Here is a 23,487-nt window from a genome sequence, read left to right on the forward strand (position 1 = left end):
AAATGTGCAACCAGAGGAAGAAAACTCTAGACCACATTTTACTCCACACACAGAGATACAAGCAAAGCTCTCCCTCGCCCTCCAATTGGAAAATCTGACTATAATTCTATCCTCCTTATTCCTGCTTACAAGCAAAAATTAAAGCAGGAAGCACCAGTGACTGGGTAAATAAAAAAGTGGTCAGATGAAGCAGATGCAAAACTACAGGACTGTTTTGCTATCACAGACTGGAATATGTTCCGGGATTCTATCGATGGCATTGAGGAGTACACCACATCAGTCACTGGCTTTATCAATAAGTGCATCGATGACGTCGTCCCTACAGTGACTGTATGTACGTACCCCAACCAGAAGCCATGGATTACAGGCAACATTCGCACTGAGCTAAAGGGTAGAGCTGCCACTTTCAAGGAACGGGACTCTAACCTGGAAGCTTTTAAGAAATCCCACTATGCCCTCCGACGACTCATCAAACAGGCAAAGCATCACAACAGGATTAAGATCAAATCATACTACACCGGCTCCTATGCTCGTCAGATGTGGCCGGGATTGCAAACTATTACAGACTACAAAGGGAAGCCCAGCCGAGAGCTGCCCAGTGATACGAGCCTACCAGACGCTCTCCGCAGCCGATGTAAGACCTTTAAGCAGGTCAACATTCACAAGGCCCCAGGGCCAGACAGATTACCAGGACATGTACTCTGATCATGCGTTGACCAACTGGCAAGTGTCTTCACTGACATTTTCAACCTCTCCCTGTCTGAGTCTGTAATAAAAGTCCTTGTGGCCAAGAACACTAAGGTAACCTGCCTAAATGACTACCGACCCGTAGCACTCACGTCGGTAGCCATGAAATACTTTGAAAGGCTGATCATGGCTCACATCAACACCATCAGACCCATTCCAATTTGCATGCCACCCCAACAGACCCACAGATAATGCAATCTCTATTACACTCCACACTGCCCTTTCACACATGGACAAAAGGAACACCTATGTGAGAATGCTATGCATTGACTACAGAACAGCGTTCAACACCATAGTGCCCTCAAAGCTCATCACTAAGCTAAGGACCCAGGGACTAAACACCTCCCTCTGCAACTGGATCCTGGACTTCCTGACGGGCTGCCCCCAGGTGGTAAGGGTGGGTAACAACACATCCTCCGCGCTGATCGTCAATAGGGGGGCCCCTCAGGGGTGACAACCTCTCCCTCAACATGATCAAGACAAAGGAGATGATTGTAGGCTACAGGAGATGGAGGACCGAGCACGTCCCCATTCTCATCGACGGGGCTGTAGTGGAGCAGGTTGAGAGCTTCAAGTTCCTTGGCGTTCACATCACCAACAAAAGAACATGGTCGAAGCACACCAAGATAGTCGTGAAGAGGGCACAACAAAACCTATTCCCTCTCAGGAGACTGAAAAGATTTGGCATGGGTCCTCAGATCCTCAAAAGGATTTATACGGCTGCACCATCGAGAGCATCCTGACGGGTTGCATCACTGCCTGGTATGGCAACTGCTTGGCCTCCGACCGCAAGGCACTACAGAGGGTAGTGCATACTGCCCAGTACATCACTGGGGCCAAGCTTCCTGCCATTCTGGACCTCACAGCTTAGAGACAGTTACCTTCCAAGGTAAGGATGGAAAGTGTAATTTAACAATTCGCTGCCTACAATAATGCAGGCCTATTATTGTCATGTTTGGTAACAATGCCCATATACTTATTTTCAGAGTTCCAATTAGTTGTAAAAATGTCTCAGAACTCTGCAGAATTTCCTCAATTGAAGGTCAGCTAAGTTAACCTCGGCTACTTAACGTAACTAGCTCGGTATTTGAAGTTGTTACATTATCATTAGTAGTCTATTATCAGGTAAAAGCTTATGCTTATTATTCATAATTTCTCAAATATTTATTAGCTAATCATTCAGTCAAATACGCTATGCTACAGCCATTGAATCTGTCTTTGAGCGTTAAGGGACGTTATTGGCTATTTCGGTCCACGACATTATGTTATTATACTTTTCAATCTTGAAATACATGGGCAAATGTTATTATACAGTGACTGGAATTTTGCACTACGTGATATTCACTTCCGGACTTGGAGAGAGCGCAAAGTGTTGTAGAATGCCCCTCTGAATAACGGGCGTGGTTTTGGCTTAACTGTGTTGGAGGAAAAGCAAGAAGCAACTCTACCTACATGTACATATTACCTCAATTACCTCGACACCGGTGACTCTGTACCACTACCCCCTGTAAATAGCCCCACTATTGTTATTTAACTCCTGCTTTTTAATAATTTGTTCTTTTTATCTCTTACTTTTTTTTAGGTATTTTCTTAACTGCATTGTTGGTTAAGGGCTTGTTAGCATTTCACTGCAAGGTGAAGACAATGCAGGAGTGGCTTCAGGACAAGTCTCTGAATGTCCTTGAGTGGCCCAGCCAGAGCACGGACTTGAACCCGATCAAACATCTCTGGAGAGACCTGAAAATAACTGTGCAGCAACGCTCCCCCTCCAACCTGACAGAGCTTGAGAGGATATTCAGAGAAGCATGGGAGAAACACCCCAAATACAGGTGTGCCAAGCTTGGAGTGTCATACCCAAAAAGACTCGAGGCTGTTGTCGCTGCCAAAGGTGCTTCAACAAAGTACTGAGTAAAGAGTCTGAATATTTATGTAAATGTAATATTTCAGTTTTTTCTAAATAATAAATTAGCAAAGAATTCTAAACCTGTTTTTGCTTTGTCATTATAGGGTATTGTCTGTAAACTGATTTAATACATTTTAGAATAAGTTTGTAACGTAACAAAATGTGGAAAAGTCAATGGGTCTGAATACGTAGCTGCTGCTACTCTGTTTATCATATATTCTGATGCCTAGTCACCTTACCCCTGTACATACAGTATCTCCCTCTATCAATCCAGTATCCTTTCACATTGTAAATATGGTAGTGGAACTGACCCTGTATATAGTATGCTTACTCACTTTATCGTGTTCTTCTTATTTTTATATCTTGTGTGTTTTTGTTCTACCTTGTTATTTTTTGTATTACATTGCTAATGATTACTGCTAGTGATGCACCGATATTACATTTTTGACCGATACCGATATCCAATATTTTCCTTGACAAAAAACCCGATACCGACAACCGATATTTACAATTTTAGCTCCCTTTTAAGCATTCTAGTACAGTTAAATAGTTAGCACACACACATGGACACAACGGTCTAAGGCACGGCATCACAGTACAAGAGGCATCACTACAGTCCCTGGTTCGAATCTAGGCTGTATCACATCCGGCCGTGATTGGGAGTCCTATAGGGCGGCGCACAATTGGCCCAGCGTCATCCGGGTTTGGCCGGGGTAGGCTGTCATTGTAAATAAGAATAACTGACTTGCCTAGTTAAATAAAGGTTACACACACACACACACACTGGCCAAACTGTTATTTTGTTGGCATTTAGGTATGCCCCCATTACCAGTAAAACATAATCAAAACCTATGTCACGCCCTGATCTTAGTATTCTTTGTTTTCTTTATTGTTTTGGTTAGGTCATTTACTATCTAGGTGTTTATGTATGTCTATGGTTGCCTAGATTGGTTCTCAATTAGGGGCAGCTGTTTATCGTTGTCTCTAATTTCATAAACTGAAGTTCATTTTCAATAGGAGAACAACAAGTGGCAACCTAGCTAATACTAATCATTGGATACAACAAGTGTAGACTTAACAATGAAATGCTTGCTTAGGAGCCCTTCAGGGTGTGACATAGGTGATGTATGTGTTTTTGTACTGTTTTTGTAGGTTTATGGGGTCATTTACTATCTAGGTGTTTATGTATGTCTATGGTTGCCTAGATTGGTTCTCAATTAGAGGCAGCTGTTTATCGTTGTCTCTAATTGGGAACCATATTTAGGCAGCCATCTTCTTTGGGCATTTCGTGGGTTATTGTCTATGTGTAGTTGCCTGTGTCAGCACTCGTTATATTTATAGCTTCACGTTTGTTTATATGTTTCTTCATTAAATAATAGAAGATGTATTCATATCACGCTGCGCCTTGGTCTCTTCCATTCAACAAACGTGACAACCTATTTCTTTCACTTACTTGCTGTGCTATTTTGTTGTTCATTTGTTCAGTCGTTTCGTCGCATAATAATTTAACGCATCCATTCATTTTTTATGTATTTATTACACTATCACTTGTATTTCATGTCACAACGATTCATCGATACGTATGCTATGATGCTGGTAAAGTTGTCTCGCGCACCTACAGTGCTGGTCATAAAGAAAAGCCAGTTAGCTCATGGATGCAAACAATGTTCTTCCCCAAAAACATAGCAAAATGACAATCTGTTTCAGTAGCAATAGTTAGCTAGCTAACTATATAGCTAGGGGTCATCCTCTAAAATAACCCTAATTTATAAGACAGTTTTTATTTGATTAATGGTGGTCGGACCCATCTATGTGAAGCTAGCCACAATAATGATTAGCCACAATAGTGGACTTTGCGGTTAGCCTTCAAAATAAAAGTATTGCATAATTCTATTTGTATTCATTTGCATCACTGTCAATGACATACTTTCATTTTGAAGGCAAACCACACATTCCAATATTGTGCCTAATCCGTATTAGCTTCACAACACATAACCAAGTCCGGTCGAGCCACACTAGCCAGATGAAGCTAGCTGGCTGCTTATAACGTTACCTTAGGCAACCGGGTTAAGTAGCTGGCTAGCTATTTATTTTCATAAACTGAAGTTCATTTTCAATAGGAGAACAACAAGTGGCAACCTAGCTAATACTAATCATTGGGGTGGCAGGGTAGCCTAGTGGTTAGAGCGTTGGACTAGTAACCGGAAGGTTGCAAGTTCAAATCCCCGAGCCGTTCTGCCCCTGAACAGGCAGTTAACCCACTGTTCCTAGGCCGTCATTGAAAATAAGAATTTGTTCTTAACTGACTTGCCTAGTTAAATAAAGGTAAAATAAATAAATAAAATGGCTAAGAATAATGAAAATGACTGCAGTTTCTACTGGTCATTGTTTTCAGGCTGGTTGTATTGGTGCTAGCTAGGTACCAAGCTAAAGCTAGCTACCCCAGAAGTTGCAGTTGAACAGATGGTTTATTACCAATGCAGTATTGTAAACACATTGTTAGTGGCCAGTGTTTGCAGACTTTTTTGTACAGCTTTGACAATGCTACTGTATCTTTTTTGACATGTGATGACACAAACAGCGTTCCATAGTATGTATGTCTTGAAGCTAATAGCAGTGATGCTATTACTGTGTAACTCCAGTAGGGCAACATCTGAAAAATAGCTCACTCGACCAGTCGGCGAAAGCCAACATCACCTACAACAGAGAACGGTTGATTGTCAAGGGCAATGAATTGCATTATCTTGGCTTTAATGGATTTCACCTTTTGAGTTGTCTTGCTGAAATGTACTTGCTCTTTCAAATGACTGCTCGACTTGTTGACTGCTCGATCTATACAGCAGACATTGTGGGCTAGGTTATGAATGCTGTGTTGCACATGTAGCGCAACATTTTACATGGTGTCATTACGGCATGTACCTACATTAAATAGGTATGCACATCAGCTTTGACATCTTTAGCTAATATCGTCCGATTCCGATATGTTCACCGATATATTATGCATCCCTAATTACTGCATTGTTGGGGTTAGAGCTAGCTGTCACGACTTCTACCAAAGTCGAAGCCTCTCCTTGTTTGGGTGGTGCTCGGTGGTCGACGTCACCGGTCTTCTAGCCATCATTGATCCATTTTTCATTTTCCATTGGTTTTGTCTTGTCTTCCTACACACCTGGTTTCAATCCCATTCATTACCTGTTATGTATTTAACCCTCTGTTTCCCCTCATGTCTTTGTCAGAGATTGTTTGTTATTCAGTGTTGTATTGGTGCGCGACGGGTCCTCATACCCACTTTGTTTATTGTTACATTTAGTGTTTGGAGTGTGTTTTCGTTTATTGTTATTTAATAACTCCATTACACTCAGTTTGATTCTCCTGCGCCTGACTTCCCTGCCACCTATACACACGACTCTGACACTAGCAAGAAAGGCATTTCACTGTACTTGTTCATGTGATATTAAAACTTGAAACTAGTATGAAATCATACTGTCATTCATACTTAATTTAATAATATGCCTAGGCTATATAGTAGTGAGTCTTCTAGGTTATCTAAACGGTGATACATTTCCTTGTCTAATGTAATTTTTACTGCATAGACAATGAACCAATGGATTTGGACTACGTCAAATAACAGTTGTGGAATGTGTAAGCTATATTAGACTATATTAGACTTTTTAGGCAGAGCCCAACCATTTGAAATGATGGGATATTAAGATGGATGCAATGTGGCCAGGAGATAATTAAGATAGAGAAGGCATTTAAATCCCCTGTTAACCTAAACTACACAGGGAAATGGTGCGGTGCAGGAACGTTTGAGGAAACACACAGGAAGTGGAGATGGGAAGATAGTAGAATAGGGTAGAGGTTTAAAAATAGAAACAGTAAAAGATACCCCTCAACTTAAAATAAGCCGTGTGTAGCCAACAAAGCTGTCTGCCTGGCTGGCATACGAATGAGCCTGGTAGGAAATGTGTCGGAGCTGCTCACTGAGGGTGGCTGAAGAGACTAGTGCCTGTCAGAACTCTAACTACTGTATAGGCCTACTGCAATGTACGATATGTGAGTGGGGGTTACCAAGCAAGCACTAGAAATTATACTCATAAATCAGATCTAGCAACCTTAATGTGACACACAATAATACACAGTTTAAGTACGTCAAAGGTAAGAACAGACCCTCTCTAGCGACCACACCAAGGAATGCACATCTAAGGAGAAATTAAGCCTTTTTAGCAACAGCGGAAAGCATTCATTAACAAACCAGGAAGTTCAACACCCAATATGTATATGCTCCATACTTAACGCAGGGGGCACATCGTCAACGCACAAAAAAAAGAAGGAAATAACAAGATGCCGGGACAGATCCCCAAGAATCAAATCAAAGTTATTTGTCACGTGCGCCGAATACAACAGGTTTCACCTTACAGTGAAATGCTTACTTACAGGCTCTCACCAATAGTGCAAAAAGGGTACTAGGTGAACAATAAGTAGGTAAAGAACTAAAAAAAAACTGTAAAAAGACAGGCTATAAAAGTAGCGAGGCTACATACAGACACCGGTTAGTCAAGATCCCCCAAAGGTGGCCAAGAAGGGGAAACACACTCCACTGTGCCTGCGAGGAGAGGACAGGGCAGGGCTAGGCAGCTGAACACTTCTGCCTAGAGACCCAGAGAGGAATGAGATGCTCATAAATCATGCATGGTGTGAAACCAGGGCCAGCAGGCCAGGCAGCCAGGGTTCTGTTGCACCCTGTCTTCACCAAGGCCGGAAATGGAAAGGCAGTAAGGGGCCTTCTGTGGCGTGTGAAACTCAGCACCTGTAAGGGAGCTGCCTCCTTAGCCACGGTAACAATCTGAGCCCTTAAGCTGTGTGGAGACACAGAAACAAGGACCTTGGTGGAGGAAGTGTAGTTTATTCAGTGTATTTTCATTTGAAGGGGTATTAAAAATGTCTTTAAAATACCTTGCTTTTAACCCTTTGCTTACCTTTAGATTTACCCCAGTAGTTTATATTCAATGTGTGTCATTGCACTCCAACATTGATCGCCATAAGCTGACATCGGCCATATATTCTGAGTATTATGCAAGCTTTGTATTTGAGAGGGTTCAAGTGAAGTGCTCACAAAATATCTCTTGTAACATCCAGATAGACATCTACATTAGATTTTCTGCTTATTTTTTCAGCAAATATTTTCATCTAGTTCATACACCGGTAGGGCCTATACCTTGAGTGTGTCATGACAGTACTGTATTACCTGTGACAGTACTATATTACCTGTGACAGTACTATATTACCTGAGTGGATTCTGTAGTTCCCACCAGAGCCCTTGCTTCCCCCTGGCATCATGCTCTTCATCCTGAACGCCTCCTCTGGGTGGTTGAAGCGGAAAAATACTGACTGGCCAAAACACAGCATACAGCCTGTAAAATAACACATGGGAGGTTGAGAAAGCAGCATTTGTAAGGGAGGTGGTTCAGTGAACCATGCTTGCATGATGAGTAACTTTGCCTGAGACCTAAAGACTTGCATTAACTCCCCAAGGCCAGGCTTGTCACATTGATATCTGTCATCTCTATCTTCAGTTCATCTGCTTTAGCTTCAACTGATGTTGCCTCTGTAATATATGAGTGAAACACATCCAATATAAGTCTGGACAATGTTACTGGAAATATACTTGATCTTTTCAGCATCAGTTATTACAAGTCACTGGGGTTTGACAGATTGATAAGGTAGTGAGGGGTTTGATAGACATTGCATAACAACAGGATATGAAAAAGCCTGTAACTCACTTCTATGTAAGCATTGCACATTGCCTTGTGAGTGAAGACCATATATTTAGTTTTGTCTCTATGGAAAAGACCCTGTGCTTGTAGTGCCTATTCTGATCGACTTAAAGCCTTGTTTGAAAAATCTGAAACATTCTAATTCAGTCCTGTATCCTACTAACTAAAAGTAATCAGGAGAAAGCAGAGATTGCTACTGTACTGTCCAAATATAGTCCCATTTTACAGTGAATAGTTGAAAATATATTTTAGATTGAGATAAATAGAGGGTGGTCTGTTAACTGATACCTGTCATCAGCAACCAGAGAACCTGGGGTAAAGAGGCTTTCATGGAAACTTTTCAATCAGAGCACCATCATTGGGTGAGATCCAGATGCACCCTATTCCCTTTAGAGTGCACTACTTTTAACCAGGGCCCATAGAGCCCTGTTCAGAAGTAGTGCACTATATAGGGAATACGATTTCACTTGGGATGCATACAGTGTGTACAATGCAGCCAGATGCCTTTTTATTCCATGGCAGTGGGGAAAAACAGTTGATTACTTCACAGGCCTGGACAGGACGTGATTAGGACACAAACACAGGCACAGCTGAATTACCGTGGTAACTATCACATCAGTGTAGGGAGAAGAGATGACGCCAATACAGCGAAGAAGCAGATATATATATATTTTTTATGTCGACAGAGTTGAGCTTAGCTTTAATTGTTTGATTAATGGGGGAAATTTGAAAAGTTTCAGGCCCTTTCTATTATATATGATGTTTATGTCCACATTTGATAATAAAATATAAAATGAATGTCTCTGGGGAGGCAAACATAAAAACAAGTGATGTGATGGGTAGTACTGAGACGGATTACATTTTATAACAGTATTACTTAAGATTGTAGAGGAGAGCGCCACATCAGCTGAATATCTGTCTGTACACGCTCTCTGTTCTTCTTCAGGAGACAGAGGTTGTGCGTTTTGGCAGGCCTGAGTCAGAGCCAAGGAGAACAGAGGCATGGCTTTGACCTGCATCAACACGATTTGAGGGAGGGAAAACTCAATCACGCCCAGTGTCAGACCCACCCTTCAAATGACATAGCCCCGGGCTACAGCCCTCACACACTGTAAGCCAACTCTACCTCACAACTCATTGGCTATTCAGAGAGCACACACGCGCTGTACAGACTTGATCCAAAGTATTAATAGCATAGATGTTGCACATCATACCATCAGGGTCATATAAACATGTAAAAATTGCAAAGCGAGGAAGAAAAACGCAGTTATGTGTGATTGCAATCACTTGTATGTGGTTGTATCTGACACCACAAATGAAGTTCCATAGGGGAAAATAAAATAAACTCTTTAAAAGTATGTAGTCTGTGCAGAATGCAGATACGAACTATGAATGCAGAACTGTATCGGTCACCCACAGCAGAAAAATCCTGTCAGGCTAACATGGCCTTGTTAACTTTACCCAGTACAGCTGTACAACTCTATGGGAATACAGGCAGTGGATGAAGAAGCGTTATACTTGGTTGCTGATGTTAGAAGAAGGAGACTGGTTCTCCTGTTGTTTTCATCACACGCTGAACTTCACTGACTGTTTGCCTCTGTTCTGCCCTTTTTCCTTTTCCCTTAGGGACTGATCCAAAGATCTTGGCAACCAAAAGACCTCGTGTGCCTCTCTGTCTGTGGCTTCCAGTGAGGGTTAACTAAAAGTGTCTGCTGCACCAGAAAAAAAGCACACACGCACCCACAAACAGGCATATATTAAAATCAGATCAAATTTGATTTGTCACATGCTTCACTAAACAGGTGAAATGCTTACTTACGGGCCCTACCCGGCAATGCAGAGATTTAAAGAAAAGAGAAATATTCAAAAAATAATAACACAAGGAATAAATACACAACGAGTAATGGCACACACACATTACATACACACGCCTGCACACACACCACAGGCCCAGGGCAAAGGGGTAACAGTGCCCCATCCTGCTGCCTCTACAGCTGAGCAGTGACACGACAGGCCATCAGGGATCAGACAGGCAGGATGAGGCAGCAAACCACACAAAGCGCTGCTCGTTTACACAATTTCCAAGCTACAGCAGTGTGTGTGTGTGTGTGTGTGTGTGTGTGTGTGTGTGCGCTCATAAGCCTATAACCAGGAGTGAGACAACACACTGGACAAGCACAGGCATCAAGTGTGTCAAGGACATAACACGTTCAAGAATTTCCAATCTCTCTCAACTAACAACCGTTGAATAGGGCGAACCTTGAAATATGACTCATAAGATTAATTAATTTCTGATAGTTTTTCTTTCCTCAGAGGGAGGAGAGCAAAACCATTACATCTAGTCATGTACTGGTGGTTGATCATAACAATGCAATGAAAATATCGCAAAATAACCGTATGATTTGTTGAGTGTAAGTTAGTGTACAGACAACATTCTGAAGATCTTCCTACAATACAACAGCTGCATAAATGGCTAGTCAGTAGCCACCTGCAGTGACAGGACAGGGTCATTTTCTGTCAACCACATCAATGTCAATTATGTCAGCCATTACAGACCTAATTATATTGATGGATCCCTTGGCATAGGGAAACACTAATCAACAGTATGTGTCTATAGATTTAACACAATTTGCCATCGGGCAAAGAGAAAAAATAAGTTTTATAGCTAATCTCTATTCCACAGATTTTGCCATGAGGCTAAGAGAAAATGTTGCTATCTTAAATCTAATTTCCTGCAATTTTGCCATGGGGCAGAGAGGAATGTGTGCAGTTTTATAGCTTATCATGCTTTTCTATACATTTTGCCATGAGGCTGAGAGATTTAGCATTTTTAAAGATTAGAGGTAAAATATCCAGTACCAGTCAAAGATTTGGACACACCTACTCATTCAAGGGTTTTTCTTTATTTTTTTTACTATTTTCTACATTGTAGAATAAGAGTAAGACATCAAAACTATGAAAGTGTTAAACAAATGTATATTTGAGATTCTTCAAAGTAGCCGCCCTTTGCCTTGATGACAGCTTTGCACACTCTTGGCATTCTCTCAACCAGCTTTAACAGTCTTGAAGAAGTTCCCACATATGCTGAGCAATTGTTAGCTGTTTTTCCTTTGCTCTGCGGTCCAACTCATCCCAAACCATCTCAATTTGGTTGAGGTTGGGTGATTGTGGAGGCTAGGTCATCTGTTGCAGCACTCCCATCACCCTCCTTCTTTGTCAAATAGCCCTTACACAGCCTGGAGGTGTGTTTTGGGTCATTTTTCCTGTTGAAAAACAAATGATAGTTCCACTAAGCGCAAACCAGATGGGATGGCGTATTGTTGCAGAATGCTGTGGTAGCCATGCTGGTTAAGTGTGCCTCGAATTCTAAATAAATCACAGACATTGTCACCAGCAAAGCACCGCAACACCATCACACCTCCATGCTTCACGGTGGGAACCACACATGTGGAGATCATCCATTCACCTACTCTGCGTCTTACAAAGACACAGCGGTTGAAAAATCTCAAATTTGGACTCATCAGACCAAAGGACAGATTTCCACCAGGCTAATATCGATTGCGCGTGTTGCTTGGCCCAAGCAAGTCTATTCTTCTTTTTGGTGTCCTTTAGTAGTGGTTTCTTTGCATCAATTTGACCATGAAGGCCTGATTCTCGCGGTCTCCTCTGAACAGTTGATGTGGAGGTGTGTCGGATACTTGAACTCTGCGAAGCATTTATTTGGGCTGCAATTTGAGGTGCCGTTAACTAGAACTTATCCTCCGCAGCATGACAGACAGTTTCATCATAGCGCTTGATGTTTTTTCAGACTGCACTTGAAGTTCTTGAAATGATTCAGATTGACTGACCTTCATGTCTTAAAGTAATGATGGACTGTCATTTCTCTTTGAGCTTATTTGAGCTGTTCTTGCCATAATATGGACTTGGTCTTTTACCAAATAGGGCTATCTTCTGTATACCACCCCTACCTTGTCGCAACACAACTGATTGGCTCAAACACATTAAGAAGGAAAGAAATTCCCCAAATGAACTTTTAACAAGACACACCTGTTAATTGAAATGTATTCTAGGTGACTACCTCGTGAAGCTGGTTGAGAGAATGCCAAGAGTGTGCAAAGCTGTCATCAAGGAAAAGGGTGGCTACTTTGAAGAATCTGACATATAAAATACATTATGATTTGTTTAACACTTTTTTTGGATACTACATGATACTACATATATGTGTTATTTCATAGTTTTGATGTCTTCACTATTATTCTACAATGTAGAAAATAAAGAAAACCCCTGGAAAGAGTAGTTGTGTCCAAACTTTTGACTGGTGCTGTAGGTGTGTTACCTTTTTATTTGCTCAATCTGATTGGGTGGACCTGGCTCCCCAGTGGGTGGGCCTGGCCCTCAGGCCTACCACTGCCTAAGCCCGGGGAAATTCCCTGACTGGAATCATAAATTAGATTAAGCACGCAGGTCTAATCAGAATACGGGACACATAAAATAGCATGCTGTGATTCTCCTGCCTTGTTTTCATAATTAACTAACTTTCACAACAAATAGTAATTGAGTGAGTCAATACCATTAGCAAGATCCCCAGGCAATCACTATGCTGGAATTCAATAAATCTAGCAGTCATCTTTTGCAGATTGATCGATGGTGGTAACACATTGAGCTTGAATCATTTGCATCTTGTCATCAGACTTACCTGGATGTGAACATGTGTCTGGAGACTGGAGGCTTCCATACTTAACTTAATCTCTTTATTCACAATTTCTCTGTATTAAGAGTAGGGCCCAGAGTATTTCTAAACCATTTGACCAGACCGGGGAAAACGCAGGGCACTAAGTAATGAGCAACCTACTAAGACCTTAGGATAAATTATTGATATGATAAGTGATTGTGTGGATGTTGCTAATATTTTGGCATCACAACCCTCAGGTTGTGAGCTCGTCACTGCAGCACCTCCCTTCACCTCCATGCCCTGTTCATGCTGTCCCACCATGCCTCTGTCTAGGGGCTCCTCCTCAGCTTATTTCTACTGAGACAGAGCTGTTGAGCAAATGTCAATCTACTGACTTTCAACCAGACCACGATTATACCAAATCATAACACATAGATACCTAACCCAACTCACTAGGTGGTCCGTGGAGATCTCCACTAGAGCACTTCCATAACATTGTAGGGGTCACATTCCCATTGGACATTCCCTAGTCAATCACCTTTGGTTAATCATAGGAGAGGACAGAGTATAGGCAGCGGGTGCACTAAACCAGTGACAGGGTTGTAGAATAGATCCTTGGGTGATCATGTTCCCCTATAGGGATCTCCACTCCAGGGGCAGACTGGACATACTTCTGGCAAATTCCAGTTGGGCTGGTCCATTTTTAGACCAGATGGTCTGCCTAACATTTTTTTTGTGAAAATTATCATTAGCTGGTTAAAAAATGGGCCAGTGTGGGGGTCTCAAGAGGAAAAATGGCCCGGTGTGGGGGCCTCAAGGAAAATAATGGGCAGGGGTGTTACATGCTGACCACACCACTTGTGTTGTGTGCGTGAGCATTGCAAAATAAATGTACACATACATGTCATTCAATCATTGCACCCACACCGCTCACGCGCGCCAATGAGCATCTGTATTGCCAAGCGCTAAAATAGAAGTCAGTTCCATTCAGTTCCATACTGAAAGCGGTGCAAGTCCTGCCTCTTCCATCTCCTCATTGGTTTATAAATGCAGATACCCACGTGCCATCTCCTCATTGGTTATACCCACGTGGGTGATTGAAAGATGAACTGAGGTCAGTCGGTCGTGGTAATACACCTATGAAAGTTAGATGCCAATTGCCATATAAAGTCCAAAGAAGAAAAAGCCTGGAAAGAGGAGAGATGACTAGAAACGATTCGGTTGACCATTTTATGTGTGGATTAATTGTCAGAGTAGAGGACCTTGTGCATTTCAGGTAAAATAACAACTCAACGTTTATATCCCAGGACAAATTATCTAGCAACAGCAAGAGTCTGGTTTGGGTATGGTGTTAGAAATGCCAGGGACGATTTTTGGTCCCAGCTCCTCTCATGCTCCCAAGTGGCGCAGCAGTCTAAGGCACTACATCTCAGTGCTAGAGGCATCACTACAGACTTTGGTTCAATTCCAGGCTGTATCACAACCAGCCGTGATTGGGAGTCCCATAGGGCAGCGCACAATTGGCCCAGTGTCGTTAGGGTTTGGTGGTGTAGGCTGTCATTGTAAATAAGAGTTTGTTCTTAACTAACTTGCTGTCACGATCGTCGTATGAAGCGGACCAAAGCGCAGCGTGATATGAATGCATTCTTTTATTGAATGACAAAAAACACGACGTAAACTGAACAAGCTAACAAAACAACGTGACTGCTAATGAAACATAGTGCTAACATGCAACTAGACATAGACAATCACCCACAAACCAACAGTGAAACACAGGCTACCTAAGTATGATTCTCAATCAGAGACAACTAATGACACCTGCCTCTGATTGAGAACCATACTAGACATAGAAATCCCCAAAATCATAGAAAAACAAGCATAGACTGCCCACCCCAACTCACGCCCTGACCATAATAAATAATGACAAAACAAAGGAAATAAAGGTCAGAACGTGACACTTGCCTAGTTAAATAAAGGTTCCATTAATTACAATTTTTAAAATGTAATCCCTCCATATGTTTTCAGCTCTCCTCAGACTTGAAGTGAAGAACCCTTTCACCAGAGACAAGCATCTCATGGATTCCAATAAGAGATGGGATTAAGAGCAATATTTCATTACTCTGTTCAGCAGAAGGCTGAGCTTAAAAAAAACCTCACCTCTGATCTCCAAACTGCACGAGAGTGCAACGTTTATTCAAGTTCTTTGCTAAAGCGACCTGACAGTAAAATATGACACGTTGCCATTTTTATAATTAAAATTCATGGCGTCATTTGGGCGAGGACACGGTTCAATGGTAAATGAAAAAAAAACTTCACAGAAAATAATGAATTGGGGCTGTTGGAAGAGAACGGGACTGGCGGCTGAGCAGCCAAGATCCTCACAGTTAATCAGCGAGATTGATTCTCTCAACATCGCGAGGCAGAGTTCTCCTTTACCACTACATTAATGGCAGAAGTCATTGGGTTCTCGTCACAGTGAGTGCACTTTGGGAATGGCTCCAATGTATATCTTTCTTATCTCGTATGGGGCTGTCTCTGCAAGTTACCATATTCATGTTGTTCAATTACAACCAAAAAGTGAACCATGGATTCTACTCAAGAATAAAGACTTAAGAGAAGTCAACGGGTGATTTGACATGACTATATTTTCAATATTCTAAACCGAAAAGCACAGATGAGGTTGTCTGAGATGGGTGTGGATATGTCTTTACTTCAAGGGCACTTTGACACAACTAGAAGTGACACCAAAGAGCACAGACCATTATTCCCTGAAAACACCTTGGCACTGGCAGGGATTCAAATCTCCAGGAAATGACAGACCCTGATCTGCAAGGACAACAGCATCACCTCAAGAGATATTCTTTCATGAAAAACTGGTAGATGAATGTAACTATAGGAGAAGGTTGGGTTGGCATACCTGAGGGGTACTACATTGTCTTATATCACGGTAGTGTCACATTTAGACCACATTCCCTGGAGTTAAACCCTTGCTTGAACCTAGTCAAGCAACAATATGAAAGCATTTTCATATCATCATTTTATTGTAGTATAGCTTGCCAAAAATATCTTCATTATTAAGCCTTGGAAAGTGAGCCATTGGGACTACAGAAATAAGATATAGGAAACTTGGCTGATAGCAAATTATTCTGATAACGTGAGGGCATGTATGAAAAATAGCGATCAGCTGAGATGTTTCAGTTGGCTTCAACAAAGAAAGACTCCCTTTGACCTAGAGTGTCAGACATCTCTAAAGCAGAGGACATACTGGACAAAGGGATGCCTAAAAAGTAAGCAAGACAGTTGCCATGGCATTGTTGTGTTTTACTGCTTAAGGAAAGGCCAGACACTTTCAAGCTCACCAGTTAATCACTCAATGCTTTAGCCAATGCAGAGGACATAAAGTGCAGCCACACATACCAAAAGATAGATAGGAGATTCACAGGAAAGCAGTGGAAGTTCATCTGAGAAGAACACGTTCTCATATGTCCATTCTATTTTCACCAACATAACTGAGTTGGATGTCAGAATTAGGATGTCAGACTACTTTTTAAAGGTAACCTATACAGCAATACCCGATGAGAAAGTACATTTTAAGCTTGTGAATAATAAATTGAATGATGGTGTCAGTATTTTGGTAAGACACACTGCTGTTAATTTGGTGCTAAAATAAGTAACACAGTCAACCATCTACAGTATATCATGTGGCATTTGACACCACCGATAAGGATTTCAGGCTTCTTCCTCTTCATATACTTTCATAATTGAGAAATGTATTCAATAACATCTGTCCCAGATACAATATATCGAAACTATCTGCCACCTTCTGTGAGTGGCACAATGAGGTGTGAGGGGGTCTAGTAACAGATGTGCACTGAACGCACTCTCACCCTCACCTCCTTTTGCCGGAACATTATAAGACAATAAATACTCCTGCTGGTCATGTCAGTGAAACAGATGGCTATGGGTTATTTCTCTATCCATGCTATGTGGACGTGGCCTCACAAACAGAGGAGTCCAGGTCCCACCAAGCATGAGCAGGAGGATATGGGGCTCACCAAGCTGAAAAAAAGGAGGGAACTGTATGACAGCCCGATGCTTGTTTGCAGAGGGGGTGCACCTCATGTCTCTTTACTTCCTATGCATACAATGAGGGTCAATGCAATGTGTCAGAAATGACAGAATGTTGGACGGGGGAGTTTTGAGTGGGCTTGCTAATATGAGAATAGACCGCATCTAGATTCTACACAGGGCTAACAGCATGCTTAGGTCACATCGACCAGGAATAGAAATGTATCCCGTAAACAGGCATCCGGTGACCATGACAAAATGAAAAGGGATCACTACAGTGTCATAGTCGGGCATTTGGCTAGAGGTTTCACCCTTGTATGTTTTTCTGTCTGTAAATTGAACTCAGGTGGATGAGGAAGTTCAGTGGAATAAACAATACTATTGCAGAAATATGAGATAAAAGTCATCTTCAAAGTTGACAAATATATGTATATATATATATTCCATTATATATTATATATTACAAACAAAACAAAATCACATATTTTGTGCGGAACCAGCGTGATGTATTGCCATTACTCAATATTAATACAAAATATCAATGTTATTTTACTGGTGCAATGGTTCAGGTACATCATATTTTTGACAATATACGTTATTGAGAATACTTTGTATCATATATGCATGATTCGAGATTAGGGTCAAATGTATAATTTGGATGTTACAATGTAATACCTGCTGTATAACGTCACCCATCTACTATAGCGAATCAAGCGACTCGCTTTCGGTTTGTGGGCCTTAATTGATGTTTAAGCAATTGCAAAAAAAAATTAGATACAACACACAGTTGAAACACTCTACAGCATACACATTATCTTTAATTCTGAAGAAAAGCTTACTTTAAATCCAAATGAAAGTCCTCTTGCCCTCCGCTGTTAACATCGCAGCTGCTCCTTTAAAACGAGCCACGTGTTTTTCCTGAACGGCAAATGATTGTTGAAGAACAGAAAGCTTTAATGCGTGCTTGTCTTGACGATTATTTTGGTTATGATAATACTTATCAGTATTCTTCCACAGGCTACTCAAATAGTTTTACGTTATGTTTTCACAAAGAGCGCTCTCCACCTGCCTTCTAGTGGAGCCAGCAGAAAAATTAGTTAATTCAACGCGTAGGGATGCAATCCATTTCAGTTAAATATTTTGCGTTACAATTCGTTGTTGTCTATTGTTCCTTCCAACGCAGCCTCGTGTATTGCCCGATTTCACAGTCAGTCACTAACTATCGCAGTAGGCTACACGCGCATGATTGTTTCAACGTGACTCCTGGCAGCGGGAGAGATGGTTGGTGTTGAAACCGCAGCTGTCTCCGACAGGCTCAAACTAATATCCACACCAGAGAGAAAGAGAAAAGGGGTTGGTGTAGTGTAGGGGGGGGGGGGGGGGGGGGGGCAGTAACCCTGAGTCAGAGCTCCTTTGTGCAATCCCAAATCTGTCTCGTCTGAATCAACCTCACCCATTTCCTCCAATAGTAGTTGTGTATCCTCTGAGTCTGTCTGACTGTCTACCAGGTTAGTCATGGCATGACTTTCTGTTTATGATGCACTATATGTCCAAAAGTATGTGGACACCTGATGTTGGAACAGAGCTGTTGGGACTTGCTTCCATTCAGCCACAAGAGCACTAAGGAGGTCGGGCACTAATGCTGGGCGATTAGGCCTGGCTCGCAGTCGGCGTTCCAATTCATCCCAAAGGTGTTCGGTTGGGTTGAAGTCAGGTCTCTGTGCAGGCCAGACAAGTTCTTCCACACAGATCTCGACAAACCCTTTCTATATGGACCTCTGCTTTGTGCATGGGGGCATTGTCATGCTGAAACAGGAAAGGGCCTTCCAACAAAGTTGGAAGCACAGAATCATCTAGAATGTCATTGTATGTTGTAGCGTTAAGATTTCCCTTCCCAGGAATTAAGGGGCCTAACCCGAACCATGAAAAACAGCCTCAAACCATTATTCCTCAAAAAAGTATTTAGTCAGCCACTAATTGTGCAAGTTCTCCCACTTAAAAAGATGAGAGAGGCCTGTAATTTTCATCATAGGTACACTTCAACTATGACAGACAAAAATAGAAAAAAAATCCAGGATTTTTAATGAATTCATTTGCAAATTATGGTGGAAAATAAGTATTTGGTCAATAACAAAAGTTTATCTCAATACTTTGTTATATACCCTTTGTTGGCAATGACAGAGGTCAAACGTTTTATGTAAGTCTTCACAAGGTTTTCACACACTGTTGCTGGTATTTTGGCCCATTCCTCCATGCAGATCTCCTCTAGAGCAGTGATGTTTTGGAGCTGTTGCTGGGCAACACGGACTTTCAACTCCCTCCAAAGATTTTCTATGGGGTTGAGATCTGGAGACTGTTTAGGCCACTCCAGGACCCTGAAATGCTTCTTACGAAGCCACTCCTTCGTTGCCCGGGCGGTGTGTTTGGGATCATTGTCATGCTGAAAGACCCAGCCACGTTTCATCTTCAATGCCCTTGCTGATGGATGGAGGTTTTCACTCAAAATCTCACGATACATGGCCCCATTCATTCTTTCCTTTACACGGATCAGTCGTCCTGGTCCCTTTGCAGAAAAACAGCCCCAAAGCATGATGTTTCCATCCCCATGCTTCACAGTAGGTATGGTGTTCTTTGGATGCAACTCAGCATTCTTTGTCCTCAAAACACGACGAGTTGAGTTTTTACCAAAAAGTTATATTTTGGTTTCATCTGACCATATGACATTCTCCCAATCTTCTTCTGGATCATCCAAATGCTCTCTAGCAAACTTCAGACGGGCCTGGACATGTACTGGCTTAAGCAGGGGGACACGTCTGGCACTGCAGGATTTGAGTCCCTGGCGGCGTAGTGTGTTACTGATGGTAGGCTTTGTTACTTTGGTCCCAGCTCTCTGCAGGTCATTCACTAGGTCCCCTCACTGCACTGGTTCTAGGATTTTTTTTCTTGTGATAATTTTGACCCCACGGGGTGAGATCTTGCGTGGAGCCCCAGATCGAGGGAGATTTGTCTGCAGGTCTTGTATGTCTTCCATTTCCTAATAATTGCTCCCACAGTTGATTTCTTCAAACCAAGCTGCTTACCTACTGCAGATTCAGTCTTCCCAGCCTGGTGCAGGTCTACAATTTTGTTTCTGGTGTCCTTTGATCGCTCTTTGGTCTTGGCCATAGTGGAGTTTGGAGTGTGACTGTTTGAGGTTGTGGACAGGTGTCTTTTATACTGATAACAAGTTCAAACAGGTGCCATTAATACAGATAACGAGTGGAGGACAGAGGAGCCTCTTAAAGAAGGTCTGTGAGAGCCAGAAATCTTGCTTGTTTGTAGGTGACCAAATACTTATTTTCCACCATAATTTGCAAATAAATTCATTAAAAATCCTACAATGTGATTTTCTGGATTTTTTTCTTCTCATTTTGTCTGTCATAGTTGAAGTGTACCTATGATGAAAATTACAGGCCTCTCTCATCTTTTTAAGTGGGAGAACTTGCACAATTGGTGGCTGACTAAATACTTTTTTTGCCCCACTGTATATATATAGATATATATAGATATAATATAGAAATACAATTATTCCCTCAACAATCATTATTTCACCTTTCACCCCCAGGGGTAGAAGGGGATCTGTTGGAGTAAGAGGTGTGGAATAAAAATAGCCATATCCCCGTTTGGATTTACAAGACAATCCAGGTTGGGGACACCAGGAGATAGCCAGTGTTATCATTAGCCTCCAACTGTTAGCTCTCTTGTTACTATCTAAAAATTGAATGAGTTAGTTTATGACTACCAAATTGCTGTGATTCTATGGAGCCAAGAAGCTGCTGAGATAATGTAAGTACTGTGACTAATGTCAGAGAGGAAGGGCCTGGGAGGGGAGGGCCTGTTCCTTTAGCATAAATTCTGAAATCCTGGTGAAAGAATGTGATGTATTGAAAATCAAGAGGTTTCCTCCCAATGGAACAATATTTTTTTATTTAACCTTTATTTCACTAGGCAAGTTACAAATTCTTATTTACATTGATGGCCTACCCAGGCCAAACCCTAACGATGCTGGGCCAATTGTGAGCCCAGCACCATCCGTCCATGTATATACATATAAGGTACCAGTCAAAAGTTTGGACACACCTACTCATTATATGGTTTTTCTTTATTTTTTACTATTTTCCACATTGTGGAATAATAGTGAAGACATCAAAACTAGGAAATAACACATGGAATTTTATTTTATTTAACTAGGCAAGTCAGTTCTTATTTACAATGCGGGGCTAGGAATACAAATAAATAAAATAAAAATATAGGACAAAACACACATCACGACAAGTGAGATCACACAACACTACATAAAGAGAGACCTAAGACATCATGTACAAACCAAAAAAGTGTTAAACAAATCAGAGTATATTTTATATTTGAGATTCTTCAAAGTAGTCACCCTTTGCCTTCATGACAGCTTTGCACACTCTTGGCATTCTCTCAACCAGCTTCATGAGCTTCATGCCAATAAAATACATTTTTAAAATGATGAATTCAAGCTATGCATTTCATTTAACAGGTGTGTCTTGTTAAAAGTTGATTTGTGGAATTTCTTTCCTTCTTAATGTGTTTGAGCAAATCAGTTGTTTTGTGACAAGGTAAGAGTGGTATACAGAAGATAGCCCTATTTTGTAAAAGACCAAGTCCATATTATGGCAAGAACAGCTCAAATAAGCAAATAGAAACAACAGTACATCATTACTTTAAGACATGAAGGTCAGTCAATATGGAAAATTTCAAGAACTTTGAAAGTTTCTTCAAGTGCATTTGCAAAAAACATTAAGCGCTATGATGAAACTGGCTCTCGTGAGGTCCGCCACAGGAAAGGAAGATCCAGAGTTACCTCTGCTGCAGAGGATAAGTTCATTAGAGTTACCAGCCTTAGAAATTGCAGCCCAAATAAATGCTTCACAGAATTCAAGTAACAGATGCATCTCAACATCAACTGTTCAGAGGAGACTGCGTGAATCAGGCCTTCATGGTCAAATTGCTGCAAAGGAACCACTACTATCGAACCCCAATAATAAGTAGAGACTTGCTTAGGCCAAAAAACATGAGCAATCGACATTAGACCAGTGGACATCTGTCCTTTGTTCTGATGAGTCCAAATTTGAGATTGGAGGAGGAATTGTGATGGTGTGGGGGTGCTTTGCTGGTGACACTGTCGTGATTTATTTAGAATTCAAGGCACACCTAACCAGCATGGCTACCACAGCATTCTGCAGCGATACGCCATCCCATCTGGTTTGCGCTTAGTTAGTGGGACTATCATTTGTTTTTCAACAGGACAATGACCCAAAACATCTTCAGACTGTGTTAGGGTTATTTGACCAAGAAGGAGAGTGATGGAGTGCTGCAACAGATGACCTGGTCTCAACAATCACCTGACATCAACCCAATTGAGATGGTTTGGGATGAGTTGGACCGCAGAGTGAGCGAAAAGAAGTGAACAAGTGCTCAGCATATGTGGGAACTCCTTCAGGACTGTTGGAAAAGCATTCCAGGTGAAGCTGGTTGAGAGAATGCCAAGAGTGTGCAAAGCTGTCGTCAATGCAAAGGGTGGCTACTTTGAAGAACCTCAAATATAAAATATATTTTGATTTGTTTAACACTTTTTTGGTTACTACATGATTCTATATGCGTTATTTTGACTTGACAGAGAGAACTTATTGCGAAGGGGAGTGACTCGTGATACATCAGAGAGAGTGTACTTTGTTATAAAATACAGCAGATAACATTCAAATAATAATTAAAAACAATTGGGGAATCATCCAAAGTGATACTCTACTACGCCGAGTCTTCCCAGAGCCACCAGTCATAAGCTTTAATAGATGTCCTACACTAAATGACAAATTAGTCCACAGCTATCTTCCTGGTGACTCTCAAAAAACTTGGCTAGACCACAAACCCAGGGGCTCTTTTAAATGCAACCATTGAAGAAATATTGTACAGAAAACAAAAAACTTTTAGTTGACACAGCTTCTAAAATGGAGTATCAGGTCAAGCATTTCATTAACTGCAAAACCACTCATGTCATCTATAGATTGGAATGTCCACAGTGCAAGGTGTTCTACATTGGACGAACAAAGAGACGCCTTCAAGACCGCTTAGTGGAACACAAGTACGCCATACGGGTAGGTAATGAAGACCGTCTTGAACAGCTAAACCAGAGGGAAAGTTCTCGGATTTACAAACTGCAGCCCACTAAGTACCCTGGTTTAAATGAAGATATGGATTTACAAACTTCAGGTCACTAAGTACCCTGGTTTAAATGAAGATATGGATTTACAAAC

At 41.5% G+C, this 23,487-nt stretch overlaps 1 protein-coding gene across 21 annotated transcripts in view; it reads right to left on the reverse strand.

The window, feature by feature from the left end:
• LOC139383126 (pleckstrin homology-like domain, family B, member 1b) overlaps nucleotides 1–23,487 on the reverse strand; it is a 95,933-nt gene that overhangs the window by 46,610 nt on the left and 25,836 nt on the right. For 17 of the 21 annotated variants that reach the window (XR_011628697.1, XM_071127456.1, XM_071127457.1 and 14 more), the window contains one exon: nucleotides 7,939–8,064. Coding sequence is in view for 20 of the 21 variants with exons in the window: in XM_071127456.1 (XP_070983557.1) it covers nucleotides 7,939–8,064 (126 nt within the window). In the remaining variant the exon portion in view is untranslated. Of the gene's footprint in view, nucleotides 1–7,938; nucleotides 8,065–18,006; nucleotides 18,508–23,487 lie in introns of those variants that run through there. The other 4 variants (XM_071127469.1, XM_071127467.1, XM_071127464.1 and 1 more) reach the window with 2 other exon arrangements.

The sequence above is a fragment of the Oncorhynchus clarkii genome, chromosome 24 (genome assembly GCF_045791955.1).
Source record: "Oncorhynchus clarkii lewisi isolate Uvic-CL-2024 chromosome 24, UVic_Ocla_1.0, whole genome shotgun sequence".
In the NCBI taxonomy this organism is placed as follows: Eukaryota; Metazoa; Chordata; class Actinopteri; order Salmoniformes; family Salmonidae; genus Oncorhynchus; species Oncorhynchus clarkii.